Source organism: Cydia pomonella, chromosome 8 (assembly GCF_033807575.1).
Source record: "Cydia pomonella isolate Wapato2018A chromosome 8, ilCydPomo1, whole genome shotgun sequence".
Taxonomy (NCBI): domain Eukaryota; kingdom Metazoa; phylum Arthropoda; class Insecta; order Lepidoptera; family Tortricidae; genus Cydia; species Cydia pomonella.
The window spans coordinates 13,066,196-13,087,135 of record NC_084710.1 but is presented as its reverse complement, the minus strand read 5'-3'; the positions used below and the strand labels follow the sequence as shown (position 1 = coordinate 13,087,135).

The 20,940-nt window shown below is 37.0% G+C and overlaps 1 protein-coding gene across 3 annotated transcripts in view; it reads left to right on the top strand.

Annotated features, from left to right (window-relative positions):
- LOC133520619 (uncharacterized) overlaps positions 1 to 20,940 on the top strand; it is a 133,395-nt gene that overhangs the window by 41,435 nt on the left and 71,020 nt on the right. For 2 of the 3 annotated variants that reach the window (XM_061855141.1, XM_061855142.1), the window contains exon 2: positions 5,911 to 6,354. In XM_061855141.1, the coding sequence (XP_061711125.1) occupies positions 5,928 to 6,354 (427 nt within the window). In that variant the 5' untranslated portion in view covers positions 5,911 to 5,927. Of the gene's footprint in view, positions 1 to 5,910; positions 6,355 to 18,199; positions 18,466 to 20,940 lie in introns of those variants that run through there. The other variant, XM_061855143.1, reaches the window with a different exon arrangement.

Here is a 20,940-nt window from a genome sequence, read left to right as displayed (position 1 = left end):
GCCTCCACGGCAACGACTGTCATAGACAATTAGTCTTCTAAAAATAAGAAGGTATGTTAAAGTAGAACATACTTCACACCCTCAGAAGCTTTAAGAATTTTAGGTAAAATTCTTAAGTCCCATTCTAGAACTCAAATTCTGTAGTCTGGGCCCAAATAGCGGCTTGGTAAATAAGTCAGCGAGTTGGACTTCGCCTGGAACTTGTTTCACACTGAACTCTTCATTGCTCACACATTCTCTAACAAAGAAGTGTTTTAGTTTGATATGTTTGGTGCGCTTGTGATATTCGTATTTGGGGTTGTGCGCTAAATAAACTGCTGATTTGTTGTCTAAGTTTAGGATTGGCTTTTCCGTCTTTGTTAGATCGTTAAACAGTCGATTCAGCCATAGTATTTCTTGAGCCGCTTCGCTCGCCGCTATGACTTCAGCCTCCGTTGAAGAAATGGAAACTGTAATTTGCTTTTGGCTTCTCCAGCTTATAGCGGCGCCAGAGAATAGGCATACCATACCGGAAGTTGATCGTCCAGTAGACTGGTCTCCTCCATGATCTGCGTCGCTGTAGCAGACCAAGTGCGGCGTTGACTTTTTCGTAAATATTAGGCCCTTTTCTTGGGTTCCTTTCAGATATCTGAAGATGCGTTTAACTAGCATCACATCTTCCTTTGTAGGTGCTTCTAGGTGTCTCGAGGCGACTCCAACAGCGTAGGAGATATCAGGCCTCGTACCTACAGACAGATAGGCCAAAGCGCCTACAGCTTGCCTATAAGGAAAGTTCGACTTCATGTTTTCATCCGCTTCCACATCATTATCTTTGATCATGGGTGATGGTGCTGACTTGCAATGAGACATTCCATATTTTTCCAGGATTTTCTTGATATATGACTTTTGGCATAGAGATATGAAGTCCTTTTGCACGTTTATTTCCATTCCGAGGAAGTAAGATGCAGGTTTGGTCGTTATTTTGAATCTAGCTTTTAATTCCTTTAAAAATTCGTCACCTGCTGTCGTTGAGTTGTGCGCTACAAGTCCATCGTCCACGTAAAGAGCTATAACGACCTTGGATTGGCCTTTGGTTCGCACGAACAGGCATGGATCTGCCTCACTTTGCTTGAATCCAGTTTTCAGTAAATACTCTGCTATGCAGGTATTCCAGCAGCGTGGCGCTTGTTTCAATCCATAAAGGCTGCGTTTTAATTTACAGACTTTTTTGGTTCCATCACGATAACCTTCGGGTTGTTTCATATATATTTCTTCCTTTAGATCGCCGTTTAGGAAGGCGGACGTAACGTCGAACTGTGTCAGTTTCAGGTTTTCACGAATAGCGACAGCCAGCAATGAACGTACAGTGCTCAGACGAACCACTGGGCTGAACGTTCTGTCGTAGTCCACTCCAGGTATCTGGGAATAGCCTTTGATGACCATTCTGGCCTTGTACCTCTCGACGGAACCATCGGGGTTCATTTTTAACTTAAATACCCATTTGCTTGGCAGGGCTTTGCGTCCTTTGGGTAGCTCGACCAGATCCCATGTTTGGTTGTCCTCCAATGAGCGAATTTCACTTTTCATTGCTTCTTGCCATTTTTCACTGTCTGGCGATTCCATAGCCTCTTTGAAAGTTTCAGGTTCCTTCGGTTTATGAAGATTTTCGACTTCTTCAGCTGCAGCCAAAATAAAATCGTCATACCTTTTTGGAGCTTCGATAGTAGACCTGTCTCTTAAAGTTCGAGGTGGAGTTGAAGTTTGTGGTGGTTGCTGAACATCTTCAGTGCTGTTGACCGAGTTTGGTTGCAACGTATCGTCGAGATCTTCGTCTTCCGTGTCGTTATTGTCGCTACAGTCACTATAGTCGCTTAGTGGTGTGACGTCTCCATCTTCATTGTCATCAAGCTGTACTGTTACTTGCTTATGTGGTAATCTTGATGGTTCTGAAGGTTCTGGAGATTCGAAGGAACAGTCATTATTGAACATATCGGTAATGTCGTTTTTGTTTGTGTTGTCGTAAAACATGGATTTCATCACACGGATATCCTTCGATATCACCACTTTATTTTTGGATGGTAGAAGAATCTTGAATGCTTTTGATGTTTCAGAGTAGCCAACGAACATGCCAGGAATTGCTTTAGGTGCGAATTTGTGACCATTAGTGCCTTTGATGAGAACAAAAGTTTTAGAGCCAAATATATAGAGGTGGTGAATAATAGGCTTTCTACCAACCCATAGTTCGAATGGTGTTTTGTTTTCTATAGCACTGTTTAAGCTCCTGTTACACAAATAGTTCGCTGTCATGATTGCTTCACCCCAGCATTTTAGGGGCGCGTTTGCGTCAATCATTAAGGCTCTAGCTTTTTCAATCAGGGTACGATTTTTTCTCTCTGCTAATCCATTTTGGTGCGCTGTGTGCGGGGCACTAAGTCTTCTCTGTATCCCACAGCGTTTCAGATAATCATCGAAGTTCCTGTTGATATATTCGGTGCCATTATCTGATTGTAGTACTCTGAGTTTGTTCCCCGTGTGCGTTTCTGCTAACTCTTTGAACTCTTTAAATTTTTCTAAGACTTCGCTCTTGCATTTCAGCAGGTAAACTCGACTGTATCGGGAGTAATCATCGATGAATGTGACGAAGTACTTGTTTCCGCTTATTGTAGGTGTTCGGATAGGTCCACAAACGTCAGAGTGAACAATTTGTAAGCGTTCAGTCGTTCTTTGAGTTGTTTTCTCGCGAGGAGCCGGAACTCGATGCATTTTGGCTTGAATGCATGCTTCACATTCCGGTAATGTTTCTTTAGGATTAAAGTGCAAGCCAATTATGTTTTTATTTTGAAGTGCTAATTTCATGTCTTTGGTGTTCATGTGTCCCAATTTCTTATGAAAATCTTCGATGCTAGATGATTCAATTTTTGTGGTAATTGGAGGTGTTTCATCATCATCAGTGGCCAGGTTGTAACACTCATGCTTTATTGGTTTGATATAATAGAGACCGTTTTCTTTGTAGGCAGTAAGAATAATCTTATCTTTTTGGTTGTTTACTATCGCCTTATTTTTTGTGAATAGAACTGTACACCCAGCATCCGTTATCTTGCTGACAGACAGTAGGTTGGTGCATAGGCTAGGTACGTACAGGGTGTCTTTCAGGCGTGTGAGTGCATCACCACTGCCATTTTTTGTAGTAAAAGAGACTGTACCTTTCCCTTCAATCTCTGCAGTAAAATCTTCAGTTGCAAAGTTGAGTTGTCTGGATGTTTTCTCAATGTTCTTAAACAGGTCTCGTTGGTAAGTCATGTGAGAGGTGCAGCCGCTGTCCACAATCCATGTGCTGTTTTCAGGCTTCTCATTTTTTGTTAGAAGACACTGCTGCGTAGCGATGTGGTTTTGATGAGATGTAGAATTTTGTTTTTGTTGTTGAGGTTTCTCATTACTTTTCTTCCAGCAGCTTGTACAGATTTTATGTGTTTTGCGTTTGAAGATGTTACCTCTTCGTTTGCAGATTCGACAGGAAGCGTATAAAGCTTCTTCTTGATAATAACATATAAAGATCTCACCTTGAAATGTGACTGTGGCGTAAGTGAGAACTTTGTTTATTCATAATAGAAGAAACTGAAGCATTTTATAATTATATATTTAATAAGTCTTAGTACAATTACTTAAATATGTTTTTGAGAATATTGATGTATCATTTGACAGACATATTTTTCCTTAGATAATTGCCTCCACGGCAACGACTGTCATAGACAATTAGTCTTCTAAAAATAAGAAGGTATGTTAAAGTAGAACATACTTCACAGATGTCAACAACAGGCATCAATGATGCGACGTTACTGTTGCTGTAACATACACAATTTCCTTTAATAAAATGAGTCATGTTCGCGACCATATATCACGATTATGACGTTCAATCCGTCACTGATTTTATCAAGGAATTTGACAGATACGCCGACAGCAACAACGCGGCAGCAGTAATGTCGCGACAATGTAGCTACAGAATGTCACCTTTAATCAACTACTTAGTTAACCCTTTTCTTTGACAAAATATAAAAAGCGAGAGTTCAAGCCTCGCTTGCGCCTGATAGAGCAAAAAAATACTCTCCATACGAAAAAAATACAAAAACACGGTGTAAAACTATTTATGTTATAGGATGCATTGCCAAGAAAAGGGTGAATGCTGTAACTTAGGTTTGGTATTTTTATATAGACCATAGTTTATGTTTTTCCTTTTAAGCAAACATAATAAGAATATTTTAAATTATTTTATTATTATAATTATAGGCGAGCAGCTATTTAGCTGATGAGCCTATGTCACACAGTGTCCTGTACTATACATTTCAAAGTTTGTAAAGTCGTATCACATCACTAAGTAACATCAGTCTAACTTATTGTTTAAAAGCCACTTGTCCAATCTGTTTTTAAAAACATTGACCGAGGGAGCAGTTACAACACTATCCGGTAAACGGTTCCAAGCCGCCACGACACGGTTGGACAAAGAATGAGTGGGAGTGCAAACAATTCTTAGGCTTATTTTTAAACAAATATAGTTAATAAAATCTTGCGAGCGAGTAAGTCTCTTCCCTCTTAAGTATTGAGTTGTAAAGTATGTTGTTACAACTTAAGATGCTAGAGATAAGGTGAGGTTCAAGATGATTTAAAGACTATTTACGTAAAAAGGTTAGATATCTTATTATGACAGAAAATCACTTAATAGCACAATCGGAATAGAACAAATCTCGAAATTTCTTGGACAGTGCTTGTATGTAAATTAAAGGCCCATTATTCATGTCCATACCATTTGACGTTTAGGGAACCTCGAGGAATCGCAGCCATCTTGGAAAATGAGTACTATCCTGGACAAATTCGCGTTTTACTCAAAATCTACGGTATAAGACAACATTAAAGCTTATTCAAATCTATACAAAAAAGTTCCAGATATCTTTGCGAAAAGAATACATCTTGTTTTAGAAAATACTTGCTGAATCTAGGTTTAGCGCTCATATACAGGAATCTACCGATATGCCATTAAAAATCTGCCAGTATCCTAAGCTAAAGGGTGTAAGACTGAATCATCAGTACTTAAACCCATTACATTCTGATGAAGTCGCAGTCAAGTAAAATGTAGATATTAGGGTAGATCATGTACAAATGTATATACAAAAGTGGAATTCATATCCCTCCGAGTTTCCTATTAAAAGAATGTCCCCTGGAAGTGTATAAGCGCTAAACCCAGATTCATCAAGTATTTTCTATAACAAGATGTATTTTTCTGCAAAGATATCTTGGACTTTTTTGTGTAGAATTTAATAAGCTTTGATTTTGCCTTACACCGTATTTTCCTAGGTAACGTAGATTTTGAGTAAAACCCGAAGTTCTCCAGGATGACACACATTTTCTAAGATGGCTGCGATTTCTAGAGGTCCCCAAATGTCAAACGGTATGGACATGAATAAGCGGTCTTTCATTTACATACATACCAAATTTCAGGGCTGTCCAAGAAATTCGAGGTTTGTTCTAATCCGATTGTGCTATAATCACTTGTTTCTAAGCATCTCCGCTAACTAAACTGTTATTTTATACATAAAACGATTACAGGCGTCTATAAAAAGACGCCGAGATGACCCTAGTGTCCCTTTTTCACCAGTTTAGTCAGCGATTGATATTTTCGTTTGCTGAGTTTAGTTAACAACCATTAAATATAATAAAAGAGTCAGACCAAGATAACACTGCAGCGATTTTTATTGCAGACGTGCAAGTGTTATTTTAAACGTCAAACTTCTATGAAATTATAACGTTTAAATAACACTTGCACACCTGTGCTATAAAAATCTCTACAGAGTTATCTTGGTCCGACTAATAAACATGAAAACACTTCCTTAAATATGTTTCGAGCCCGAAATCCCAACTCATCCCATTTTTCTTCCACAGACACAAATGAAACGACAATGCAGACAGCACGAGAGTCAAGTAGGCAGCGAAGGAGCAACAAACGGAGAAACTCTAGAAAGAAATCCCTCTCACCGTCCGACCTAAAATGCTACGATAAGTCAGACAATCGTTCCCTATCCGAAGGTACGAAAGCGAAGCATAGAAAAAGCAACATCCGAAGGACTTTAACGCATCCGTTCACCGGCGACCAAGATGCGACGATGATAGGAGTGTTTAACCGTGAAGTGAAGGCCCCGGTGCCTGAGAGTGACGAGTCCAACATCCCTCCGACGAGCAGCGACAGGGACACGGAGGATGACGCGCGAGTGTTGAAGTCAGTGATCAACCGGTCCCGATGGGATTCCGGGAGTGAGATGGACTCGTTGGTGTCGACTGTCGTGAGGCGCGCCTCGGCCCGACGACGCAGGATGCCAGCAAACCCAGGTGAGTCTTGTAGTTTTAGACAAAATAAATCCATAACTACAGAACGTTCACTGTGTAAAAAATGACTGGCTGGAACACCCCTGAATGTATACATGTGTATGCGTCCTTTCTTTGTTGTCTTGCATTAGTACCTCATGATCTCTTGCAAGTACCAGTTCCGAGGGCGAGATACTCTTGTTGTATTTTGCCATTCTTTGGTATTGACTGTAGAATACAATTGGCATCACAAGATAGTACTCGGATGACCTACTCATAATATGATTGTATACATTGTAAATACTTACAGCAAATGCAGCAAAGTAATATTTTCAATTAAAATGCTGAAAAAAAAACGCTCTAGGTCTTAAATATTGAACCATCTTTTCTTGTTTCCCGACTTCTTGCTATCTTATACTTTCATAACATCTAAACCGTGTCTCAATTCGATACTACATTAGTTGTGACAAGTAATATAGTTATGTACCTATAATATCTAATGTTTGGAATTCGACTAAGTTTTATCAATGTTGTCTGAAATAACTCTTACTTAACCATATCAATTAATCTTATAAAAATGTCGTCAACAGATTCCCCACTCCGCGGCATGATCAAATGACCGTAATTTAGGCAAGCAGCATTTCAAAGATAATGACTAAAGGATGCTGTTTAATAGGTTTCTGCCAAACGGGTCATGGTTTGCAATATGGTTGGTTCTTATTAATGTGGCAAGCTACTGGTAGCTTCATCCAATCACAGTTTTACCGCAGTTTTCATCACTTTTTCCTCTTGCTACCAAAAGGTAACAAAGATTTTATTTTAAAGCATGTTCTTTGTATCATTGGATAAAATTTTCGGGAAATGAAATGCAGATAGAACAAACCATTAGTCTCTAATCAACTCATCGATAAGTTTTGTAACGTGTCTATTTACTTATAATAAAAGGACATTCCCTTTCCAGGCTATTTATCTGCTTAAAAAAAATAATACAATCATAATTCTATTGTTATAAACTGTTCTTTCTTTCAGGAAATATAGTGAAATCATAAGCATGAAAAGAATTAAACTAAAACCATTTTGCAACAGAATAGCCATCCATTTGCACTATTGCATACTTGCAATAAAATTTCTCATTAACAGTTCCATGAAATTATATCCCAGTTTAAGTTTCAACTTAAAACTAATTAGAGATTTCCTCGAAAATAACTAGGTATTTTTATTTGTTATTATTATTGTTATTATTTTTCCTTCCGAGGAGAGTACTTGATATCTCCAATCTCCAATTATCTTTAGTGAAAATTAAAAACCGTATTCCTGGTCATTGTTATGAATTTGTCATTCATATGCAATTAATTTGTATTGCTTTTAGACATAATTTAGTGTTTTGGCGTTAACGTTAAGTTTATTATAAGCAGACCTTAAACAACTTTTTCCGTTGTCACCGCTACCCAAAGGTTTTCTGGAAGAGATAACTCTTATCTTAAGAGCCAAGAATAAAAGAGACACCGCCTGTTGTTACCTTGGTTTTGTTTCTGTAAATGTATTTTCAACATGTGGGAGGTGTGCAATAAACAATTTTGTATTGTAAAGCGCAACACAAAATTATAACAGATTTTGCTCTATGATAATATTGATAATTGATAAGAAAAGCATGTCTGTACATAAACTACTAGTTCTTACTATTTATTCATCTTTTCATTACCTATTCAGATTATTTCTCAGATTTAATGAATGCAAGAAACTTGGCAAATTCAAGTAGATACAATACAAATGTCTCAACGCTGCACAATACCTGTTATGTAATCGTGTTTAGTCGGCAAACTAAACTACACCGGTTTTCACAATCCCGCGCGACAAGACAATACGGAACTGATACATATAAACCTGTGTAAATAATAAGTACACGTATACAGACTGGCACTTACTATGAGTCTAGTTTTAAATCGGTCTTGGCCTTTACTAGACGAATATATGGCTCTCGACAGTAGATGTGGCATGTTCAGTGGTTGAAACGACCGCTAACATGAGTTTAATAAAGAGCCTTGCAAATAGTATCAATTATTTTTTCATAAAAGCCATAGAGAAATAAGTAAGCATAGAGTGCTCACTCCATACATCAGTTTTATTACTAAAACGCTTATGAAAAAGACATTTTATTTACTTGAAATAACAATGTACATAATGGATTTTAACAGAGGATTGCTATAACTAGCTTAAATCTAAAATAGGCCCTTGATGGCCAAAGATGCTGGTGGCATTTCCTCGTTTTATCGCAATACTGATACGTTATGCGAGAAAGCCGCCAGCTCTTCGGTCACCAGTTACGTGAACCAGACACTTCGCGATTTCTGCAAAAAACTTGTGCGCGCTGGGACCCCATGGACCATGGACCTAGTTTCAACGCCAAATAAAAATGTTTTCATAACCTAAACGCTTATTATTTTCGTAGTCGACATCTAGCGTCAAGTACCGGATTTATCAACCGGCCTATAGGATAGGTGACAATGGCTATCGCTACGACAACGATACGCTTTGTGTCTCTCTATTACTCTTCCATATAAGTGCGACAGTGACAGTTGCGTTTCAATCGCTATGGAGCATAAGCGATTAGCATATTGGGTACGCGGCCAGTACTGCTACTTGACAATAGATGTCGCGACGAACGAAGTCTACTGCTCAACAATTTCAAGCTAATATTATAACCGGATTAACTGGAACTCTATTTTCAACTCCTTCTGCTTGTAATATTAGTGTAAATTGTAGAGCAATACACTTTTCGTCAGTCAGTCATGACATCTAGTGTCAAGTAGCGGTACTGATACTTGACAATAAACGTTTTGGTAAGAAAACTGTACCCCTAGTGTAAATAAATTCGATTTCGAAACGTGACGTACGCGTTTGCGTTTAGTCTCATTTTGTATTGGATTTAGAAAGAGCGCGCCAAGCGGGACGTTTTGGAAGCTCAAAATCCTACACAAAATGAGACTTAACGCAAACGCGTTCGTCACGTTATGATGTCGATCAAATTTACACTAGGGGTACTGATGTATGGAGTGAGCACTCAATGCTTACTTATGTTTATGCCACCGTTCAGATATACGACTTACGAATAATGAGTATCATGTTTAAAAAAAGTCTTACTACCCATATTAACCTGAATAAACACATCTCAATGAAGGTAAATATAGAGAAACAATAAATTAATGCTAAAAGCGTATCATGTGCATTTATTACCCTGCCCATTCTACGTGTATGGTTTACTAAGCGATACCAAAGTTGTTAGTTTGCACAAGATATATACAACTTGGAATGCGATGCGTCCTTCCTATGCCCTTATTTAGATTTTTTGTTACAAAATGGAGTATTTAAAAGTATGTTAAGTGGACACTTTGCCTTAAATTATTTAATATATCATCATTCAACTCCATAGCTTTAAATTAAATAGTCGACACTTGCACTTGATGCATTATGTTCGAATTTTTAATGATTAGCTTATCATGGTGAAAAAAGTTCTGCCGACGCCAATATAATGTCAAAATATGGTATCGGAATATTTATAGTTTTTTATTTTAAAATTCCTACTTGTGTTCAAGGTTACAGGTTTTTTTTTAATACGCTCAAAATACGCTCTTTTCAAATGTACTAACAGCCATAGGACATCCGTGTATATTATGTTCTAGGAATATTCGGTTTTAACATTAATTCACTTTTAAATGTTAATATTAATCTATGTTAGAGATGGGTAGGGGTGCGTAAATACTGAGTATTTAGTTTCATACATGTATGTATGTATGGAGTGTCCCCCTGTATGCCCCCTTTCAGCACTCTAAATAGTTTATACCAACCAATTTGGGTATAAACGAGTAAATACTGCTAAATTGAGTAAATACTCAGTATTTACTCGTGAGTTACTCACTACACATCTCTACTTGTATAGTATTTCTCAAAAGGATTGGTACGGTGAAAGATGTCATCTCCATACAATTCATAACATTAAATCGCCCAATCTGCCAACATTGTATTGAGGTAACACTTGTCACCGTACCCTTCGTGTTGAAGAAATACTATAGTTGTTATTATCTTGTAAATTAATTGTGTTGTCTTGTGTGTATAAGAGCGCCATCTGCTGAACTATGTTCGTAATACTGCGCACACGTTGAGCTCAACGAGCGCAAGGCAACGTTTACTCTAGTCGCTAGTACTAACCATTTCCGCCAGATGGCGCGCAAGTTAACATTTATGACATTGAACTTGCTTCCATACAAAGTACAGTCTAATCATGAGAATGATTTTGTGAATGTACTCAATTTCATGAGAGGAAAAAAACTACTTGACATGCTACTTATACATAGCATATAAGCTATAATTACTTGCGTGTTATAAATTGGTAAGACCAAAAAAGCCTATCAAGCATCAAATTATCAATACAGCGTTGTTAGTGTTACCTTGTATTGTATCGAACATAATTAATTATGTTTGCTTGTAACAGTTATTATAAGTTTCGCAATTGCCAATTATTTTCATATCATCGACCTTGCATATTCAATGATACTTTATTTAACACATGAGAATATATTATATGGGCTAGTGTTTGTATTAAATACCGGGTGGGCCCTGTAACAGGAGCAATAAATTAAATTAAACTATAGGATGTACTCCTCAAACTGACCAACATTTGTTCAGCTACTTTCAAAAATAACTTGTTTGATTTTCAGTACACGCATACACTGTAAAATTGATTATAAGACGCGATGTATTGCGAATTTGTATTATGGAGTTTTTTTATTATACATATATTTTTTTTTTTAATTCTGACACTTGAATTTTAGTATTTGTCTGTTGTTATTTTTTTATAATAGTTTTTTTGTGTAATTCGACATTTAGAGACTATACATCTCTAATAAAGTATCTAATATTTAATTCATTCCATATTTTGTAATTGTATTTCGTTATATTTGATTATAATGATTATTTTTATTGCTTGTAAAAATCTGACATGTAAAACTTCCCCTGTGGCCTATTTGCTGAATGAATGTTTGAGTTTGAGTTTGAAGTGATAATAGCTTAGATTGAAGATAATAATTAATTTGTATGAAAAATAGGAATAATTCATAATTTTTAAAAGTTGTTAAACAAATGTTTTACAGTACATATGGTGCTACTTTACCGTTTACCGCAATAGTGCGGTAATTAGCACTTTACGTGTCTGTGTAAATCGTTGTAAGTACGACATAAGTGCGAATCGAAAATTCCTACTTTTCGCACTTGTATCGTATTTTTTTACTATTATCGTTTGAGGAGTATATGTTTTAATTATTTGCTCATGTTACGGGGCCACCCGGTATACCTGAGTGGATAAAAAACAAACATCACCGTTTTCATATAAGGCAGAGCCTAGTTTATTACTTCCTGAGTTGTCTCAATTACGCGGCGCCGGCGACTCGAGATATTGCTGTCTGATTATGTCTAATGTTGTGTTATAGATTGTGAAGCACAACATAATAGTGTTGAGATACGTTTAATTTACTTCATTATTTAATATGGATTGCTGGATTACATACCTGTTATAAAAAAAACAGGTATCAAAATATTTTTGTTTTTTTGGTATCAATGTGAATTCAAGAGCTCAACTAGGGGGAGGGGGGTTTAGGGTCGGCAACGCGCATGTAACTGGAGTTGCAGTTGCAGGCGTACATAGGCTATGGAAACTGCTTATCATCATCGTATGCTTGTTTGCCACCGATATAGTATTAAAAAAAATTAAAATTTTAATGTGTCGATTAGGTTATTTATTAAAATTTTGTGTTCAATCTTATTTAACGTTGAAAATTATTTTATAATAGTTTCACATGCTGCTTTAAACTGCATTTTATTGCAAGTCATGTAGTGTCAATATCAGTCTTAACCCTGCAAAGGTTTAATATCTACATTTCTACACTAAATTATTTAATTTACTCGTTTTTACGAGTGTTAATAATAAAAGAGATAACCGGCAACTTCTAGTGTTAGTTATTGAATCTGTTTCATTTCTTAGGCCGCAATTAGACTATCATAGAAATGATTATATGTATGGGGTCCTACTTAAAAGCAATCCCACAATTATGATCATACTCGTATATGCCTAATTGGTTAAAATTGTTGTTCTTTTGTTAAACCAAACCAAACCAAAAACGTCACTTTTGACACTGACAGATCAGTACCTAATGTTGGAAACAGATCTAATAACTAAAACTAGAATTGGCCTGTGATACTAACAGCAAAAACGAACTAAACATCTCTAATTCTCACAAATAATCTATATAGAGTATATTATTGATGAAATAAGTAAGTCTTTGCTAAACCTATTCACATATTTATTTAGTCTTATTTTTGTTTATAGTCTATATAATGCATTAAAAACTATTTGTATCATAGTTGTTACATCTACTCGCTAAATACGGAACTTAATGTGTATTAATGTTATAACAAGTACAGCCTGCGTAGCCAACATGCCAACCGTTAACGCTCCGTAGCAAACGAAACGCAGCTGTCGATCTCGCACTAATATAGTAGAGTAAAAATAAAACCGACTTCAAATATTACCAAAAGCGCCATACATATACCTATAACATTTGAAGAGTTCCGTCGATTTCTCCAAGATCCCATTATCAAACCCCGACTTGGTGCCAACGGGACAATCTCGGAGTTATACCCGTTCGATTAAAAAAAAAAATTGAAAATCGGATCACGATTCTCGGAGATATCGAGTAACATACATACAAAAAAAAAAACAGTCGAATTGAGAACCTCCTCCTTTTTTGAAGTTGGTTAAAAAAGAGAGATGACTACGCTACGCTACGGAGCGTTAACGATTGGCATGTTGGCTACGCCGACTGTTATACAGCGTGTATTTTTCATATGACCGCATAATCAAAGGGTAGTTAGTTTAGACTTTAATGAACACACTTTCATATAAAAATATTTAGCAAGCAATGTATCGCTACTTTGTTTTAACTCGAAACGTCGCATTTAATGACGTGACGTCACAAGTAACCATGATGTACGAAAAACATTGCCGCTCGAAAAAAAAACAAAAATTAATTATACTCTGGTAGTTAAGACTAAATTAAAAAAACTTTCAGAATAGGGAATATAACGTGAAACTGCGTCGGGGCGCCACTACCACAATCCATCACAATCTGAGGGTCGACCGCGAAACAAGAAAATTATCTAACCTCTCTATCATTCTTGCATATTCGAGCGATGAAGACAGATAACTAAATTCCGATTTTCGCGTTTCCCGGTAGGCCCTTTATTAACAAACCGCCTTGATGTATTAATGTAATATTCTATTATCTGTGAAAACTTGTCATAAAACAGTTTAAGGCGCAGTATGTAGAAGTTACTCTATGGTTTACGAAAGGTGCTAGTGCTGCACTCTGGCGGCAGAACATTGCAGTAATTGTTTAAGTTTGCGGTTATATCAAAAATACACACTGTATAGAATAATGTAGTGCTGCGACCTGCATGTGTAAACGCAAGCTTTTTACGTTTCCTGTATTTAAACATATTATCCCTCCCGGAAATTAGGTATTAAAACATTTAAAACTGTTCCACTGACATATGCCAGTCATATCACTTTCCAAAATTCAACTTTAATTAAAGGTCATAAAGTTGACTTTCAAATACACAATTGAATCAGATTCGAACTGGCTGTAATTACGCACTTTACCTTAACCATTACAAAGGCTGCAGTTTTGCGTCTTATTTCAATTAATGGTAAATGAAAGAGACAGGACATGTATTAAATCTGCGTTTTGTATACTGAATCTTATGTCTTCTATATAAGGTTGAAATTTGTGAACTTGTATTAAGACTGGCCATACGAGGGCGGATGCCGTTGAAGTCTTTTGTGGTTTGACAATATTCTTTTTATTTTTAAAAGTAATTAATTATGTCTACGACTCTAACGATGGACAATAGCTAGCCTTAGTATTTTATATAGTGAACGCAACACACAAGTTTAAAGCTATAACCTTACGACCTAGTGATCTCATTCATTATTAAGAGGAAAAGAGGATACACTTCGGCCGCTTCTCCATACAAATGTAGTCCCCATTTTCCTCTCTATAGTATATATTGACATTATGGAAAATGTTTTAAATTATTTTGATGTAATTTAACCATAGCTACGCTTACCCTATGTTTTTCAGTTTTTTTTATTTGTGTTAAAATTAGGAGCGAAAACAAAAAATCTAAATTTTAATTATTATAAGAATAAAAATTAAAATTTCGAAAATCTAACATAGGGGGTGTTTGATATACAAAAAGCTGTGTCAAAATATTTTTAATAATGTTAATATCCAGAGAGGAAAATGAGGACTACGTTTGTAATTAAAAGGAGGTGCCGCTGCCGCGCGGCCGCGGTATCGTCTTCACATAAATATATATATACAGATATGTAGCAACAAATACGCATTATTTACGAACAGCTACCATAAATCTGCCGTTATTTTCGAAAAGCTTAGGGGTGGTTAGGGTTAACACGTTAACCCTTTTCCAGGCATAGTACGATTTATCGACCACATACGCGCCATTAGAATTTCAACTTTAGCATTCCGATTTAAGGTTCAAATTAGATTACACTTTCAGGAAATGTTACTTGTCTTCCAATGAATCATCAAAGCTGGATTAATTGGAATATATTTGGATTTTTTGGGAAAACCTTGTAGATTGGTGCGGCCTGGAAAAGGATTAACTACATCGTCAACAATTCGATATTGCTCATTAATCTATCTATATGCGTGTGTCCTGACTGATGTACGAAGTGGCGGGCGACAGCTAGTACACTACAGTATATCCCAGTAACCGGGCTAATTTTCACCACTGAGAATTCCAATGTTAATAAGTCAACCGGGGTAATTGTTTTCTCTAGATGATGGTACAAAGAGATGGACGGAGTTAAACGCAATTTCATTTAGTCCGCCTTTTAATTATTCTGAAGAAAACGCATATATCGCATGAGCACAACTCCACCATTATTTTATGTTAATTCAAATTTATTGTTAATGTTCCAAATATTCAAGAAGAAGTCGACATAATGTCGAAACTACAAAATTTTGAATGAGGGATCATTCATAAAACTGTATAAGCTTCAATTAGTTTATGTATGTTTTATCCTTTTCTTACAAATAATAAAAACTAAAAATATTTATTTCAGGCAAGTATTGGCTCATAGATTTATTACTTACCTACATATTATTATAAAATATATAATCTAACTAAAAACACAAAATTATGGCTGCGAAGCAGTTCGCAACCCCGCAGTGTCAGAGAGCTGGCCTCGGATCCGTCGAACTTGACAATCTTCGGCCAAACCTCCTCCTCCTCCACCTCCTTGGTGAAGGTCCCTCCTTAGTGACTTGGTGGTAACTAATTCAGAGTTGAGTTGTTTATAAATAATGCCATGAGACTTTACAATCTAAACCTAACTCTATTTGATTTAGACGATTTTTTTAATGGAAGATAGGCAGGCGTTTGAGCACGATCTCACCTGATGGTAAGTGATGATGAGGTCTACGGTGGAGCACGCTTACCTACGAGATACCTCTTTATTCTAGCCTTGAAGAGATCCAGATTGTACTCATGTGGAAACACAGACTGGAGCAGGGCATTCCACTCCTTGGCAGTTCGCATAAGGAACGTTGAAGCGAAACACTTCGTGCGTATTTGTGGAATACCATGAAGCGATGCCGCAGTGCCGATTGTCTGGTAGTCCGACGGTGAGATGGGGACGGAGGAAAAAGGTTGTGCAGTTCCTTGGCCCACTCCCCGAAATTAGACATGCAGATAGTTTGAGGTCCGAGGAAGGACATAGGATAGTTTTCATCATCATCATTTCTGATGCCAGTTGCCAGCTGTTTGCCAGTATGTTAATGAAATGGGTCAAAGTCAGAACAAGCTAAGTTGGCAACGATTTTGATAGCCCAGCCTGTGCAAGTGTTAAGTAAAAGTCATCATTTCATAGAAGTTTGACGTTTAACAGCACTGTAAAAATCGCTGCTAACTTATTTTGGCCTTACTCTAGCAAGATAAGTCAATTTCAATGCTTCATGTTTATAAAATATGTGTAATATATAGGTATGACTGAGGCAACGATTCTGGCAAGGCTTAAATCCCCAATTACTTTTATGGACACGCTACATAGGATTAAGTAGCTTCTTTACTAAATTATTAGCACCTATTATGTTCTAGTTAATGATAATACCTAGTCGGATTATCTATTTTTTTACTTAGCTACAAGTTGGTTACATGTTACGATATGAGCATCCTCATCGTAGTTTTTTAAATACTTTTTACACGCCACGCTTGTTGATTTGATTTTACGACCTCCAAACAAGGTCTTCTCTGGCTATGGCAAAAACACTGGTATTAGGTATAATAAAATTCATTGCTTTTTGCATCAGTGTATTAACTAGAGGCTATGAACTATGGTCGCCAAGCCACCGATGTATACTAACAGGTTCAGTCCCTGAGTAAAATTAAATGTACAGCAAAGATCACTTAAAGTTGCTTCAGGTACTGTGTATGTGTGGGTGTCGTATAATACCACTCCTACGTGAATTCACGCACAAACAAAAGAACAACTCTATGGTTTCCAAACGAGAACGTGTTCCATATACAAAACTTCTTCAACTTCGCTGTTTGGTCTAGTTCGCCAGTGCAGGTTCATTGTTCGCCGGGCCTCTACACGTGAATCGTCGTAAACGCCAGGCGCTTGACGTTTTTTGTGGCAACATTTGGCCCTCGACCGAGCTGAGTTTTTGTCGAGTCGTTACCGGTCGCTTACGTCATTTTAATATTTAGACGCGTTTTGTTGTTGGCGTTCGAGTGAGTCACGTTGGTACTGTAGTCGATATATATATCGATAAATATATAGGGCCCTTACGTGTATTATCTGTTTGGTCCTATAAAACCTAAATCGTCATAGCGACCTACGAGCACTGTATGACGATCTCTGTGAGTCATAGGTACTAGTACATTAATGTTTATATGTTAGGCACGTTAAAATGTTTAACAATAGAAAAAAATATTGCAGTCCCATTTATCATTGAGAACCTTTTTCCCACGATAAGACTGGTGCATAATTCACTTAGGTATCTTTATCTTCCCTAAGATAAAATAAACCGTTACAGATTTCATAATCTTATCTACATCTGTTATCTGTGTTGTTATAACATCATCATCATCTTCCTCGCGTTAGCCCGGCATTTGCCACGGCTCATGGGAGCCTAGGGTCCGCTTGGCAAATTATCCCAAGAATTGGCGTTGGTACTAGTTTTCACGAAAGCGAGTGCCATCTGACCTTCCAACCCTTAAAGGCCAAACTAGGCCGTATTAGAAATTCCACTTCCAATTTGGAATTATTCCGGTTCCCTTACAATGTTTCCTTCAACGAAAAGCGACTGGTAAATATTAAATGATACTTAGTACATGTGTTCTGAAAAAATCATTGGTACGAGCCGGGCTTTGAACCCGCGACCTCCGGATTTCAAGACACACGTTCTTACCGCTAGGCCACTAATAAGTTTTCGAAGACAAATAGTTTTCGGCCAATAGTTCATTAGTATGATGATTGCATTGATTTATAGCATTCAAACAGACAGTGTTGTGAAAATCCGTCCCAAATAACTTTATTTTTATGTATGCAATAGCGTTATGATCTATTTCCTACACCCACTTAGGACCTTTGCATGTAATAGGTTTTAGTAGGCGCTTGGTTGGTATCGACATCTTAAACAATCGAGCAATAGCACCACCCTAGCAGCGCACGGCGAGCGCAACAGTCGGCCGGCCGGCTCCCTGCGCACATCCGTTTAGCGCTGCCCCGCGCGCACCACGAAACCGACGAGCAATTTTCAAAATTCGAACAATAACCTTCCATTTTTGAAAACCGTGCTCCAAACGCATAAAAAACAATTGCTTATGTAGTCCTTTTTTTTAGTACTATTTTTTAGATGTTGAACATTTTGTGAATGGCCAGTGTTTAAAGTGCTGTTTCAGTTTGAGTGTAGCGATTTTTTTTTTTGTGAACCGTGTACTTCGACCTAGGGAGCCTTTAATGAAGCCTTATTCGGACTTTTTCACATACTAAAAGTAAGTAATTGGATATTGTTGGATAAGCGTGGCGTAATATGATTCTTAGAATTAAGCCTGTAAGTAACTTATTGAGGCACTTTTATGAAGCCTTAATAGTGGCTTTTATTCATGCTTTGGTCATTTCGAGTTAAAGGCAACAACATAGGTGGGTGCTTACGTTTCTTTGTTCGAAAACCACAACTCGACACTACCATGGCTTTACATAGATTTATTTCATTAACATTGATAGGTAATACCTAATACTAACATGCATATATTGCATACATACATACAATATATAGGGTAACACATCGGTACAATAAAATTGATGCACCTACTTAGTACTTACCTAAACTTTATGTTATCGTCTACACTTATCAAGTAATGTTTAAACGTTTATAAGATTACTTCGCATTGTTTAAGAAAAACAATCAACATAACAATCAGTTCCTATTCCTACATGGCAAATTTATGCAGTTGTGTGCATATATTAAGTTGTCGGTAGTCAATAAGGAGCAACTTCCATAATGATTCAATTAGAAATCGACCTTACCGGCTACCGACTTTGTATTTATATTTTTTCTGAAAACAGCATATGTGAAATACAAGAAATCCGACATATACATACATGAAATGAATATTTGAACTCAGGCAGCTAAAACTTCACATGATTGACATGATTAAATACGTATAAAAAAGCTTTCAAATTGCTAAATCCTGTATAGCATAAAGCCAATAAGGGAACAATTGTCTGTATATGGTAAGAAGAAAGGACAGTAGGTACACTAAAACGTAGTTAGTTACATCGCGGACTGTTGAGGTTACATCCAACTCGGCCCACCGATCCAATACCGCAATGTAATGAAAGTCGCATGCGAGTTCTCGCACGTCTGAACAAGGTTCTGAAAAAATAACTTATTATGGAATTTATACATAAGAGAAGGTTACAGATTAAACATGATATAACTATTAGATATAGACCGTGTCTATCTTATCCTTTGTTAGAAGATCACATCCTCATACCTACAGTTTGCTGACGGAGTCCGAGGAAACTGAAATCCCATTTACGCATCCTGTCTATACTTGCCACAAAACTAAGTGGCGAGTCAGGTCATAATGCCATCTCTTTCACTCTTGGTTGGTCTTAACAAGGTTAAAGGAGATAGCATTATGATATCAGTCGCCAGTTACTTTTGCGGCAAGTATAATGCTCACGCTGAGTGTAACCTCGCGCTTCCTGAGCCCCTGAATCTACGGATTCCGTGCACGAACTATACCTACACAATCTCCGAGGAAAATGTGATTTAAAGAGAATCCCATTCGAAGTCACAGTCAATGGCTTGTAGTGAATAACTGTCTAATTTGCATGGTGAAAGGTAAAGGGATTTCATGGAAACAGTTATTTACATTGTCATAATGGCATGAGCCTGCGCGGCTTTACTCCAGTATAAATAAGAAAAATAAGGTCTATATGTCATTAAAAGTATGCTTTGTATGAGTAAGTTAAGTATAGGAAAACGGCACTAGAGCCATTGACCGTACAATATACCTAAATAAAATAAAATTTTCCTTCTGAGGATCTGCGATATGCAATACACGGTGTTCTTTTGAAGCGTGTATATCAGGGTTGTTATAAAGATCGATAACGCATGTGGGGCTCTCCTGGTGTTGCGTATGACAATGACCAGCTAAAGCAACTTAGGTTCAAAAATTATATCCGTGGTTTATATCCTGACCTCAGTATATTGTTACGATACGATGATTTAATAAATAAATACTATAGGACAATTTCACACAGATCGACCTAGTCACACAGTAAGCTCAATAAGGTTTGTGTTGTATATATAAATAAAAAACAAACATAGAATACATCCATAACTCAGGAACAAATATTTGGGCTAAATACACAAATAAATGCCCTTACCAGGAATCGAACCCGCGACCTACTGCTTCGGAAATCGGACTAGGCTAGGAGATCGTTTAATAGTTCTACAAATGTTCTCAAAGTTCTAAAATCCGGGCTGACGTAAGGCCTGACCCGGCCATCTTGTTCAAGACTAGTATTGTAACAGAGATCGTGCTTTAGACGCGACCCAATGGCTTATCGCTGCTATTGTGTTCTGATTTATTGCCCACCTAGTTTATTTGACTGTTATATTAGGAAACATTTTTTCTATTGACATCAAGTACCTACGTTTTAGTTGTATGCAATTTTACACTTGAGTTTTTGTTAAGTATGTTTTCTCTCTTATCAAATAAGGACAAGTGATTTGGTGCGACAAGTGCACTCGAGTGGTAATGGCACGAAGTGGGTACCTAAAGTGGTTTGAGGACCTTACCTCTACTTTTATTTCTTGAGCATCAGTACCTGCGAACAATAGAGCAAGAGCTATCGTTTGAAATCAAACATATGTCTCTGCCTTGTTAAATTACATCAGCATGACACGTGTGAAGTTAGCATATCAAAGAATTTAAAAATAATCATAAATTGTA